General features: G+C 27.6%; 1 protein-coding gene across 4 annotated transcripts in view; it reads left to right on the top strand.

Annotated features, from left to right (window-relative positions):
* LOC107445773 (Sequence-specific single-stranded DNA-binding protein) overlaps nt 1-14162 on the top strand; it is a 254058-nt gene that overhangs the window by 194579 nt on the left and 45317 nt on the right. For all 4 annotated transcript variants that reach the window (XM_071184737.1, XM_016060249.3, XM_016060248.3 and 1 more), the window contains one exon: nt 6932-7003. In XM_071184737.1, the coding sequence (XP_071040838.1) occupies nt 6932-7003 (72 nt within the window). The remainder of the gene's footprint in view (nt 1-6931; nt 7004-14162) is intronic.

The following is a 14162-nucleotide window of genomic DNA, read 5'->3' as shown; positions in this document are numbered from 1 at the left end:
ATTCAAAGAGGCTTTAAAGCCCAAATAACTTGTCCTCTAAAACGTGATGTTACTTTCGTATAGATAAACAAGAACATCAATCTTGGAGAGAGTAGGGGATCGTCTCTTTCCCCTACTGTGGTCATATGGGAATGCGTAGGTGTCTGTCACGGAAGGCCAGCGCTGACAGCTAAATGGACTTACTGACACTTATAAGAGCTATGGAATGGGGTGTATAATTTATGTCACCATACAAAGATATCTGATTTTTTTCTACTTACTTCCTTCATGCTTTTATACATTCTATTAAAATTATTCTATATGAACTCATTTGTGTTAAAATTAATTTATCAATCGTTTTAAAATCAAAGGTCTGTTACGAAAATCTTTATATCATCCTTACGAAGAAAAAACCGTTTTAACTTTCTTTTTTTTTTTTTTTTTTTTNTTTTTTTTTTTTTTTTTTTTTTTTTTTTTTTTTTTTTTTTTTTTTTTTACAAAAAAAATCGTTCTGTTCTTTTTATTTTTATTAAATAAATCGTTTTATTATTCTTGTTTTTATGAAAGAAAAAACGTTTTATAATTCTTATTTGAACGATAAAAATATCGTTTTATATCAATTTTATTCAATCGAAAATTATTTATACATTCTAAATTTTTTTTAGAACACTATAGAAAATTTTTTTTTAGAAAAGTTTAAACATATATTTTTTTTTCTTTGTGAATAGCGTTATTTGGATGTAAAATACTGAATATTAAATTAACTCCCAACTATTACGCCAGTTTGGGTTGTGAATAGCTTTTGTGTTGATTTTAAGAAAGAGATAATATATATACAGTCAACATTGTTTGGAGGCTGTTTCCAGAAAGAAATTACGCATAGTTTTTTCTTTTTAACCATATTTCCCATTGCCAGCTTTTGGCTTTTGTTTCGCTTAAGTTATATTCTTTTATGTGTGCCAAAATCTTCACTATTCTGAGTCACAACTTTCGTATGGAATAATATGACTGCATTTCCAACTGTAAATTTCCGCCGCATTTAACATTTTTAATATAAAACATTGAAAAGTGTTTGAAAATTACTTTTTTAATTCATCAAAATATTTAACTATTTTAACGTTAATAATGTAAAATAAATAAAATATATTTTATTTAAGTTCATATCTTTATTGTTTTTTTTTTAAATATTTAATTAATTTATATTAAGTAATACACAGCAATATATTATTAGTTTTTGCTTGTCTTATTTATTTCGAACTTAGGTTTTTTACCATAGGTTTAATTTATTATTTTATAGATATTTATATTTTGGTTACAGATTAATTGCTATAAATATATATAGGTACATTAGAGTGTTATTAGGTATTATAGGTATAGTTATTTACTATAAGCTTTCATTATAGTTAGTATTTACAGATATGTTCGCAAAACTTTCTATTCCACGTCCTTCAAACCATCAACTAGATTTAAAACCATGAGTGGGAAAACTAGATTTAAAAGTCTTTGTGTACTCTTGATCATTTCTTTTGTCAACTGTTAACCTTCCTAGAAGAGTATTAAAATCCCCTATTTTAATATTCCTATGGAGTTCTGGATGTGGGCACGTTAACATTAGCTATCTATCATTGTGAAAAGGAGGCTTTTTACAGGCTGCGAGAAAAAAGAAACTGAGTACACGGAAAAATATTGCGCTAAGCATATTTTGAAATGCCTGTTTAATGCGCTGTCCGCGTAATGGGTGGGCATTATTTTTGTTTCTCTTGAACATTTCGTCTTTAATGAGCCAGGGGAACTTATCAGCACCACTTTTTCCTCCCGAAAAAGCTATTTTTAAAACTGTAAACGGGCATATGTGTTTCAGCGGTTTTTCGTTAATGAACTGTGAGCAACTTGCGTGAAAAAGGTAGGGATTAACTTCTTTTTTGGCAGCGTCTTCCCATCTGGTAAAGATGTTCATCATCTGCTGATCTTAAGATGTTTGACTTCTTATTTTGCTGTCTCTGTCTCTTTCATTCTTTCTTTTTTTACATCGTTAACACGCGAAAATAAAAAGTTCTCATTAAATTTTTCTTCTTTTTTTTTTTTTTAAGAGGAGGATAGGTTGCTAAATTATGTTTATGTCCAGCTGCTGTTAAACATGCGAAACTTGATTTGATTTATATTTGTTGTTTTTTTTTAGTTATTTGATCTTTTCAAATTATATCATATGGATCAATATCGTTATAATTAAAATAGATTTAAGTTATACCATGAACAGATTAAGTTGATTAAGCAGTATTCTGTGTTTATTTCTTCCCGATTTGGCCTGGGTTTGATTTCCCAAGATGTAACAACCTTTTGTATCTGCCTATTTTTTATTTATGCAACAGCAATGTTATACAGCAGTTTTTATCGTAAATATTGGCAAACCACAGTTTTGTCTTCTCCACACTCAGAGAAAAAGTGGTACACTATTAAACCGCGTCGTGCTCAAATCCTTATGAATCAACTTGTAAACAAAGATAAAACTATCTATGTATACATTTTATTGCCACTTATAAAAAAATGAAATTAGAATCTCCCTCGAAAATCTAGATTCTGCTCCTTAAACCGTAATGCGGTGCTAATTTGCTGCAAAATGTTAAAATGAATCGGGGTTCCGTTCTAGTTAAACCATGATTCCGTTCAAGTTAAACCATGATTCCGTTCAAGTTAAATCATGTTTGTGTTTGTGTGTAATTCAGTTTAAGAAGTACAATAATATGGTTCCACTTACCACAATATTAAGGTTCTGACGAAATTGAACGATATTAATATTCAACCGGCTCCAACGGAGCACTAATATTATGAAGTAGCCAATTTAGCTACAATTCTTTGTTGTAAACAACAATAAAGTTGCGAATAAAGTTTTATATCTGTATAGTAACATGCCATATACAAAATGTTGTTCAGTAGTTAGTTCAGTTGACTTGTTAGTTCAGTAGTTTCCAACCAGCCAAATGTTATGGGAATAGTTAAAATATATATTTTATATCTAATGTTCATTTTCCACTCGTTAAAGTATGACTTAAATTGATTTCTAGGAAAGATATTTATAGGCTTAGACTAGGCACAACTAAAGTTATTTCTGTCTTTGACTGAAATATGGATAACTGAATAATGCCACTGAAAGGGTATATTACTGAAAAATAATTATTTCATTTCTCTCATTATTAAAGTTTAACCTTTTTGACGCAGAATTTTTATTAAACATATTTTTCATTATTTTTTATTGAGGTGAAAAGAAGTAACGAAATATTGTGTTTAGCTTATTAATAATTAATGGTTATGAAATACAACTTGAGATACCTATGTCTTTTTCTGCGTTAAGAGTAAAATCTTCCAAACACGGCTCTCTTCCAAACAATGATTTTTCAAATTCGAGCTTACTTGCAGTTTAGATCTAAGAGAAACTGTTATTCATCCTTGAAATTTCTTTGATTTACAAAACCCAATTATTAATAAATTGTTGAATCCATCTACTTTTTTTTATTTTATATTTTTGTACAAATATAATTTTGATTAAGCTAACAGATTTTAGTAATTATTAGACTGTTTTTTTTTTTTTTATAATGAGAAAATGCCTAAAAATATATATTTGCTTGTGCTTAATTAAAGCGTCAGAAGAAAAAAAATATATATAGATATAAAAGGGACACTGGCGTCCCATCTGCGTCAAAGGGTTAACAAATTTTAATAATCAAAAATGTTGCAAGTTGCCAATTGTTAAACGAGCCATGAAAAATTACTTACTATCATTTATTTGAACTGCTTTTACAACTTTTGGTAAATTGCCAGCTGTAGCTAAGAACATAGAGAACAAATAGCACTTAGAAACTTCAGAACAAATTTGTACATTTAGGATGCTGCGAAATTAAAGAACTGCGGATTCCAAAAATTAATTAAATTCTCTATTCATCGACTGAACACAGTTCAAAATCTTCTCCCAACAGTTTTATGTCATTCCTGAGCCGAAACTGAACAATGACAGATAATCACTAATTTTTTTTTTCTTCCGTCTACTTCCCCCGCCTTTTCTAGATCAATAACTCGTCCATGTATTATATATATTAGCTCGTAAGATTTAAATAAATATTTCAGAGTTATTCAAATATTTTTTATTTTTTTAAAATTTATTTCCAATTTTCCATATTGATAAAAACCGACGCTTCCAATCTGTTTAATGAATGAGAAATTGGAATATTTTCAATTTGCTTTTATTTTTCTTTCTTTTTTATCCATTTCCTTATTCTTCTAAATTTCGATTGTTGAATCATAAATGAAAGAAAAATAAGTTCTGTTGATGAGAAAAAAAGAAAGTTAATAATGAGATATTAAAAAGATCTTCGCTTATTTAAATCGCAACATAAGCTTACTTTTTTGTGTTGCCATTTCCTCCATTTATTAGTATCATTATCATTTTTTTTCTCGTCAGTATTCAAATTTCAATTCGGAGTAAGAATAGAGAATCGTTTCCATTTTTTTGCTCATAATTTTTGATTGAATTAAATTAAAATTGAAATTTGTTGGAATAGATTTAGTTTTTAAATTGTAATGCGATTCTTTTTCATTTTTCAAGAGTATATTTCGGATGTTAATTCTTTATTTAATTAAATTTAAATTATTTATTGTCTTTCCAAAAAAGAATACTTCCTTTTTTTTATTTGATTAATAGACGTTAAAAACAGCTCAGATTAAATATTTTTGCTTTAAATACCAACAAAATCAAAAGTGACGATTTCTTTTTTGCTTTCTAGCTTTTATGTTAATTAATTTTTTTTTTTTATGGACATGCTATCAAAAAAATTGCTTCGAAGTAATCTAATTCATGTTCAAGTTTTTGTAAAAATAATGCTACTATATTCTTTTGTGAATTTAATTTGCATATTTTAAAGAGTATATGAGGCGTTTGATTTTGAAAGGAGATCGAGTTTTACTTTTTATTTATTGCAACTCTTTTATCAGAAGCAGTTTTTATTTATTTATTTATTTTTTTAATGTTTGTTATTTTTGAAAAATACAGCATTAAATAAGATGGATACGAAACTTTAAAAATCGGTATATTTGAAATAAAATCGATTTTTATTTTTTATTCATTGCATCGCTTTTATCAATATCAGTTTTTTTTTCTTCTTCTTTTTTTCTTTAATATTTGTCATTTTTGAAAAATGCAGCATCCACAAAATAAAATGGATACGAAACTTTAAAAAAATCAGTGTATATTAATTTGATGCTATAAAACTGGCTCAATTTTTTAAAGGAGGAAAAAAACAATTAAAGAAATTGAATGACAATAAAGTTTTCTAGCAACAACATCATTAAAAATTTTGTTTAAAATTATATTAAAGGAAAAAACACTTGCTGGAATTTCCTTGTGCATAAGAACCATATTTCAATTCTGTTCTAACTTTTTTATAAATCGAAATGGGCGCAGATAAACCCCTCACGAAAAGATTCGAACTAAAAGTTTTTGTATCCAATAATTGATCTCAGACAAAATGTAACACTTTTTTCCCGATCTGAAACTGATTACTTTTCTGGGGACTTTGAAAAATTGAAAAATATTGATTTTTTCTATAAATAGGACAAATTTGAAAAAGGGGCGGAGATTTTTAAATGAAAAATGACAGATACAATTCTTATTAAAATTATCACTGTTATAATAATATTTCTATTACAACTGTCCTGTCCTAGTATTTGACAGAAATGTTTTTTAGTTTCACCATATAAATTAAATACGGCTAATATAGCAAGTTTAAATAAATCTTCATCACTTTAATGTTTGTACAAAGTGCAACGTTTTTAATATATATTTCTTAACCCATTTTTAAAACGTCGCACGCAATAGTTTCTTCGTGTAAATGAAGCATATATTGAGATTTAGATCATTTGCAAAATATTTTCCCCTTAGTTTAACTGTTTAGCTAAGACAAATTTTTTAAAAAAAAAGTGTAATAACTTTAAAAATATTTAAGCTATTCCTCCTATCTTAAGCCCAGGTAATTCTTAAGGGCAAGATGACGTAATTCTATAGTTTAAAATTATAGATTTGATTTTTTTTTTAAATAAATATTTAAGCTTTGTTCGTGTTAAAGTACAGACAACTCTTTTTAGCTAGATAGTATATGTAGTTCAAATTTAAAGCTATGCTCCAAAATTAAAATACTGAAATTTTTTTTTCCTATTTTTAAATTTTTTAATTCCCTTGGCTTAATAGTTTCGTCGTTGATATTTTACAAAAATTTGAAAGAAAAAAGGGGGAAATTTTTTTTTTTTTTCCTTTTAAGTTTTGGAGAATAATTGTGTATTATGCCACCTCTTTATCAAATAAGTAATAAACGGGTATTGTAATTTAGTATTGTAATTATCAGTAGCCAAATTCAGGTTGGATTTTTTTTTAATGTTATTTATTAAACTTTGTTTAAATAAATGAGATTGGGAGGGTGTCCTAATTGGTTATTAAAAACTAGCTGAAATGCGCATAATAACATTCAGTCATTTTCATATTTGATTACAAAACTGAACTTCATCTTTGAAATAAACAAATGTATCCCTTTAAGTCGCGAATCTCAAAACGACTTTAATTTCGTGCCTCATCAGATAAACGGATATTTTCCGCCTAAGTTAGTCGATAACTAACGACATTACGCATTAGTAGTTGTGCTGAGGGTTTATTTTCTCCCTTTCATCAACTATTCATGACCTTACAATTCTGAAACTAACCCTCATCTCGTGTGTTTGCTCTCTCTCGATAAAGTTTGATTTACTGTCCCCGCTCCCGATTCATCAACGGGCCCTGCCCGTTTAATTAAGGGACGACTGAATCTGTTTTTGTTAAATCGGAAAAGCGTTTTCCACTGCACTGAATATTAATGTCTGCCTGTGTCATTTGTGAGGAAAATGAGATTTTAAATAGTTTATCTTCTCTTTGCAGCCATTCATGTCGCCGAGGTATCCAGGAGGGCCGAGGCCAGGTGTACGAATGCCCCAGCAGGTTGAATTTAATGTAAGTATTTGTTTTTAACCATTCATTACTAAATTAAAACTTGTTTATGTGCTGAATATTTTTGTCATAGCTTATAGCAGGAATTGCCAAATACTGGTTTGAGTATAGATTTGGGATACTAGAATATATTTAGATGTTTGTTCCCTAATTAGATTCGTTTTTGAGCCTGTTTTCTTAATATGAATTTCTAAGAAGATGTCCAAAATTATTTTACAGATTTACTGTTCTTGTTCTTTTTTTTATGCATGTAGTTACGAACTAGATTCCCTAATTAGATTCGCTTTTGAGCCTCTTCTCTAATATAGAATTTCTAAGATTTCCTAAAATATTATACTAATTTCCTGTTCTTGTTCTTTTTTTTTTAATGAGTGTAGTTAAGAACTAGATTCCCTAATTAGATTCGTTTTTGAGCCTGTTTTCTTTTAATGAATTTCTAAGATTTCCTAAAATGTTTTACAAATTTCCTGTTTTTTTTTTTTTTTTTTTTTTTTTTTTTTTTTTTTTTTTTTTTTTTTTTAATGCGAACTAGTAAGTTATGGCTAGTAGGTTATAATCTAAAGATTTATAACATTTCAGAAATAAAATTTACTTTATGATTGACTTAAAGTATTTAGACTTAACAAAATAAATTTTTAAAATATAATTACGATATTAAAGAGAAACTTTATTCAATTTCAAAATAAAATTTGCTGAATTCTTAAAAAAATCATTCAGTTCTACGAAATTATTTTTTTTAAAACTAATTTTAATTCTGGAACAAAAAGTGTCAATTTTTCAAGTAACTTACATTTTATTACCCTCATTGTGTGAATTAGTTGGGATTTGATTTTATGAAAAGTAGAGGGAGGTATATTGATTAACTATATTGAATGTCAAGATGAAATTTACTGGATTCATATAAATCCTTGAGTTCTACAAAATTAATTTATAAATAATAAATAAATAAAGCATTTTGTCTCTCTACATAATGCAAGTTTTTTAATTTAAATTCTTTTTAATATATTTGCTTTCATTTAATAATTTACTAAAAATAAAGGTTGTGTAATGTTTTCAGAAAGTCTAGGTATTAAATACAATGATTAGACTTAAAAATTTTTTAAATTTTAATATATATTTGCCCCCCTCGGATTATTATTGTATTGTTATTTTTTATTGTGATAATTCGAAAATGTTATGTTAAATTGTAGTTATAATAAAAGATTAGTTTCTTTAGTACAATAAAAATGAATGTTTTATTTTCCAATTGAAACACTGTTATAATAAAAACCTTCTTAAGTTATTCATTTTCTATAATTACTAAAGCATTTTGTTCTTTTAATTATTTAGTTTTTCTAATTGCAAAACGTATTAGTTTTTAAAATAACTTAATGATTTTTAGTGATGAAGTTCATTTTGAAACATCTTTCATTAAAAACGGGGAGTTGTTATCGATCCCTTCTTAAAAATGCTAATTAAAGGAAATGAGAACGTTAAGTTGAATGTTAATGATAAAAATCCAATTTTTTTTTTACAATAAATCAAATTATTTCATCCTTTTCCAACCACTAATGAAGCGATGTAAATTATTACGGTATTTTTTTTTTCTTCTTCTGTTCTCTCTTTCCTTATTCTTAAAACATAATAAAACTAATTACGGTGAATTTTCTTTTATATCAATGCCTAAATCTGTTTGTTCTTAGCAATGTTAAAATTATACTGAATTTTTCATTAATTACTTTTTTTAAAGGGGAAGTAATTAATGAAAATGCAAGGTCATAATAAAGTATAACTACAAATTACTTTTTTAAATTATTAAACTGCAAACAATTGCAAACTAAATTAGGACTTAAAAAATTAACATTTTGTTCTTATTTATATGATTACTTTAATTGTATCTTTATTTTTTATAAATACTATATATATTTCTTTTAAATTTTGAATTGATATAATGCTAAAGTTTTACGTCTTGTGTAGAAATGTATGAAGTTTGACTTAATTTTCAAAATAAAATTTTTTGTTTCTACTCTCTTAACAAAATTGATGCAATATTGATATAACAAAAAATTATCGGTACTTATTACCTTAATACGAAGCAAAATTGCAGCAACTCTTAACGTTTTCATCGTGGCAAAGGCTCGCCTCTGTCCCTCATTTTGTGCTAAGAGTTCCTCCGCAACGAGCACTAAAATTGAGGGGGGGAGACGCAAATTGTTTTGAATCTTGTTTATTTTTGTTTAGAAAATAATAATCAATTGCATTATTTCGTCCGTTGCAATGGAAGAGTTAATGCTGTGTCGAGTACTTCTGTTCAAATTGAATCCTTGTGATCGTGTAATCAAGTTTAAAAAGTACGATAATAAGGTTCAACTTAGTACCTTGTTAAGGTTTCAGGAAAATTGAGCGATATTGTGGTTCAACGTATTCTAAAATTTTGACAGTTGAAATGCTTCAAATAAAATTATCCCAAAAATGCTTGAGTTATTTTTTAAAAATATTGTTTTATGTATTAATATTAGATGCCGCGAAATCAACTGGAAAATATATTAAAAAAAATCCTAGTTGAAAGCTTTTTTATTCAATTTTGTATCTGAATTTCGCGGAAAACTACTTATAAAACGGTTTTATAAACAAAGAAAAAAAATCTAAAAATAATTTAAAAGAAAGTATTAGTTGCAAATTGTTTATTAAATGTTTCCAAATTTAAAAGAAAAGGATTTTAATAAGTAATTTAGTTAAGTCGAAAAAATATCCGAATTTCAAAGAAGAAAGTAAATTATGTTAAAAAAAATTAAAATTCCTATAGCGTTCCTAAAAAAAAGCTCTTGAGTACTAATTCGTTTTGTATCTAAACTACATTTAATGCATGTAATCTAGCACTAATGAAATGAAAAAAGCATTTCGGAAAATAAATTTAAAATGTGTGGAAACAAGGGACTTGTGAAGAAAAAAATATATTCTTAGTTTAAACCACTTTATTTTAAATTTTGTCTAAATAAATGTTCTACACATAACATGTTCTTAAACAAAAAAAAAAATCGATTGTTTTTAAAATGTTTATTAACATATCCTTCCATTTAGATTTCCAATTTTATTCCTTAGTATATTTCGCGTGTCATATCTCAGTATTACCAGTTATTAAAAAAAAGGCAAAGAGCAACTCCAAAACATCCCCATTTCTGAAACATCAGCGGCGTCATTAAGGGAGAATAAACATAATTTTCTCCATTTTGTAAATTAAATTATTCTCGTCCCGTAATGAAACACAGGGGAGCAATCACTTTTAAGATCCATGTTTCATTTATTATTCTTACATCTATACTTGTATATTACTATAATGATCCCCTAATACAAGACCGAAGAAGAAGAAAAAAAATCTTCACTTCATTTTCCTCGCCAAATTTATTTTTGCTGTGATACTCAAACATAACAAATCCTTCTTCAATTTTCCCTGTCGCTTGTCTGCAACATTTCTTCTGTTAAGACCATTCATTCTCAACATGCAAGTAATATAAAGCTGCATTACTGTAATTACAGGCTCAGAATTTGATCCCTATTCCTTTGTTTCCTTTAATTAAATGTCTGTAGCTCTAGGGTTTGTCGGTAAAGTGGGAACCATGTCCTAGCTACTCTAGTCCCTCTACCTCGCTTCAGGGTTTGGATGTTTGGGGTTTTTGTTTGGTGTCAAAACGTTTGGATGCAGTTCTTTTTTCTTTTCTTCTTCCGTTGCGTTTTAAGTAAGTAATTTGCTGTTGCTGCATTTTATGTCTTTTAATCAATAATAAATTGGCTTTCATACTCGGGATTTTAAAATTATTTTTCTTAAAATGATGTGATATATGAGTGAGATTGGTTTTTATCTTGTAGATTAACATTTTTAGAGTGTTTTAATCTTGATTAGTTTTTGGAGAAAATTTAATCTCTTGTGAAAGTACATTCTGAGCGTAGATAGTTAATTAAAATCAAATAATTTTTGTTACTTTAGCTTATCCTCTTTTTAGTTCGCAATATTACGTTTATTTATTTTATTCATTTATTTATTTTTTGTTAAAAGAAATATGACTTTATAAGAAAAAAAAACTATATTTTTAGTAATAACAATCGACTTTTAGACTAAGAATTTTTGAGATTTTTGATGTATGTCAACGCGTTTTGATGTAGTTTTTCCTTTCTTTCGGGAAAGAATTTTTTTGCGTTTTAATAAGGTAATTTTCAATAAATTCTTTTGCTTATTTTTTTAGTATTATCGATAATGACTTGGCATAATCGATAATGCTTTTAATTGATCAACTTTCATGTCTATGATGTTGATTTTTTTTCTCCAACGATACGTTAGTTCGTGCTAAATTATTATTTTAATACTAACACGTCTTGATAAATGTTAGTAAAGAAAAGTTGTATCATTTTTGTTTCATGTCATTAAAATTTTAAAATTCCCTGTGAAATGATAGTGTTTTTGCTAGATGGTTAAATTGATAGTGAATTGCAAAATTGTTGACTTTGAGCTTTTTTGAATACAGCGTTATTAAAAACAGCGTTATTAAAAAAAATTACTTTTAAGTAATAACAATCGAATCTAATTTAGTGAATTTCAATAATATATACGAAAAGTGTTGTTCTTCTTTTTATACACTCTCAGAATCGGTATAACATTGAACCATGATAACGGTACCCCAAGCCATGATATCGAGCAAATTTTCTGCAACCATAATAAGGTGTTATTGAACCGTGAAGATGAACCATATTATCGTGTAATAAAGTATGAGAAGCAAATTATGGTTCATATTGAAGTTTCAGCAAATTTAAACCATATTATGGTTCAACACATTCCTTAATTCCTTAGACTGTATTAATTATAATTAAAGTTCTTTTTTCATTTATTGCTGGAGAAATATGTCATCATAGCTATTACATTTGCATTGTAGATTATAGAAATGTTCTATTTTTATAGTACTGCAAAATTTTTAACGATATTGAAAAAAAAGATTATTCTGTTAAACTTGTTATAAATCACAAAGGGAAAATAAAATATATTTTTAAATATTTCCACAAGAACTTTTATTAATATTAGAACAACTCCTTTTTATGCTTCATTGCATTTTTTAATACTTAAAAAAAATAATATATATAAATAAAAATATAATAAATGTGTCTAATACTTAAAGAATACACCTTAAAAAGAATTCAGAAAGTAGAAAAATCATTAATTTTCTTTGTTGTTATAATAAAAATGTAAAAATTCTTTTCCTTTTATTTATTTTTTCTTCTTTTTTTTTTACTACAGTTTGTTCCAAAAGAAGCTTAGTTAAACTTGCTTGGAGGTTGAAAAAGAGTGCTTTTTTATGTATGGCTACAAAAAACTTCTATTAATATTAAAACGAAATTCCTTTTAAAATTCTTTTGATACTTTGTATTCGTGTGAGATGAGGGAAATGTCATTGCGCCTTTTAAACATATTCTAGGACATTTGTATGGGTACCCTGTTACAATTCTAAGCTAGATCTCTTTTTATTACTGTCTGGGAATATATTGTTATTACTCAGTGATAAAATTTAAAGTCATGCTTCCATCTTTCTTCCTCCGGCTGTGCTATTTAAATGAAAAAACTTTGTTCAAGATTGTTATCAAGAATCCGTAAATTTCACCCTTATCTTCCACTTGACAAACTGGCTTCGCAATTTATCTCACACATGATCCCTTCCTCCTTGCACAGAACTCTCTTCGCCCATCCATTTCATCCCAGAACTCACCTCATTTGTCCTCAGCGGGACATCCATAGAGAATGGCCCGCGTGATACATACTGTCTCGACCATCCTTTTGACTGGACCAAAATGGTGCAGAATTGAGAATCGTTACCAATCCACCTCATGCGGGGATGGTGGTTTGTTGGAAATGAAGGCTGACCACGCTTTTCCATTGACGAGATGAATTATGCTGATGGAAGACCAGTGGCCCATTTATCTTTGCTTGATGGATGGTTTACTCATATTTCTCTCTGTTATGGGATTCGATTATGTGAATATGCAATGCGGTTGGATGGGATCACCCCAAGGCTTTGTGGTAAAAGGTTAAGGATCATCTTTAGATTTGCATGTTCCTAAATGAGTTTATTGGTTTATATTTCCCGTTCTATTAATCATTTTGAATTCTTGGTCCTTCTATGACTGAGTTCTTCCTTCTACTTTCTTCCGCTTTATTTGTTCGACGATGGTGATTTTGATAAAGTTAACTCAATCGTGAATTTCGGATGTAAATTACTCTTGTATCTGCATTGAAGAATGCTGCCTATTGGACCACAATGCATGTTTTTTTTTATGGTTCGGCCACGTTACAATTAACGACAGTGTTTTTTTATTTATTTTATTTCGAATATTTGGTTTGAAATAACCTTTTGGTGTTGCCACATTGTTTGTTATCGTTGATTAATTGTTTATCCATGGAAATAATTAAGAAAAGGTTGTTTTTTCCTAAATAATTTTTTGAATTGTTATGTATCATTCGTTTTTTTTCCCCCTTCACATTTATTGGATTATAATTTCTTTTGCTCCATTTTGATTTTGATTGAGTTAACTCTTATCTTGTATTTCGGATATAAATTACTCTTGTGTCTGCATTGAAGAATGCTATTTATTCGATTGTAATATGTGTGTTTTTTTTAATTCTTACACTACTTTACAACTAATGATGGCTACGTCGAAATTTTTTTGTTGCGTTTGGGGCCATTTCAATTTTTTAGTATCAATTTTATTTCTTTTTAAAAATTTGGTTTGAAATACCGATTTGATATTTGAAAATGGCATTTTGACACCGCTCACAAATTGTTTTATTCCTGGCAATATTTTTTTTTTTTTTTTTTNTTTTTTTTTTTTTTTTTTTTTTTTTTTTTTTTTTTTTTTTTTTTTTGTACATTAATGTTCGACTTCTTCATTTTTCGTAATTTGTTCTTTATTGAATATGCTTTTTCCGCCTCGTTTTTACAAAGATAACCATTTTACTGGAGGTTTAGTTGAGTAATTACTCAATCATGCATTTCGGATATAAATTACTCATTGAAGAAAGCTGTTTTTTGAACCACAATACATGATTTTCATATGATTACGCCACTTTACAATTAGCGACTGTATCTTTTATTTCGCTTTGAATAATTGAAATGACTTTTTGATGTAGTGACATCGTTTGTTA

Source organism: Parasteatoda tepidariorum, chromosome 9, assembly GCF_043381705.1.
Source record: "Parasteatoda tepidariorum isolate YZ-2023 chromosome 9, CAS_Ptep_4.0, whole genome shotgun sequence".
Lineage (NCBI taxonomy): Eukaryota > Metazoa > Arthropoda > Arachnida > Araneae > Theridiidae > Parasteatoda > Parasteatoda tepidariorum.
The sequence above is the reverse complement of the archived record's forward strand: the minus strand, read 5'-3'. Positions and strand labels throughout refer to the sequence as shown.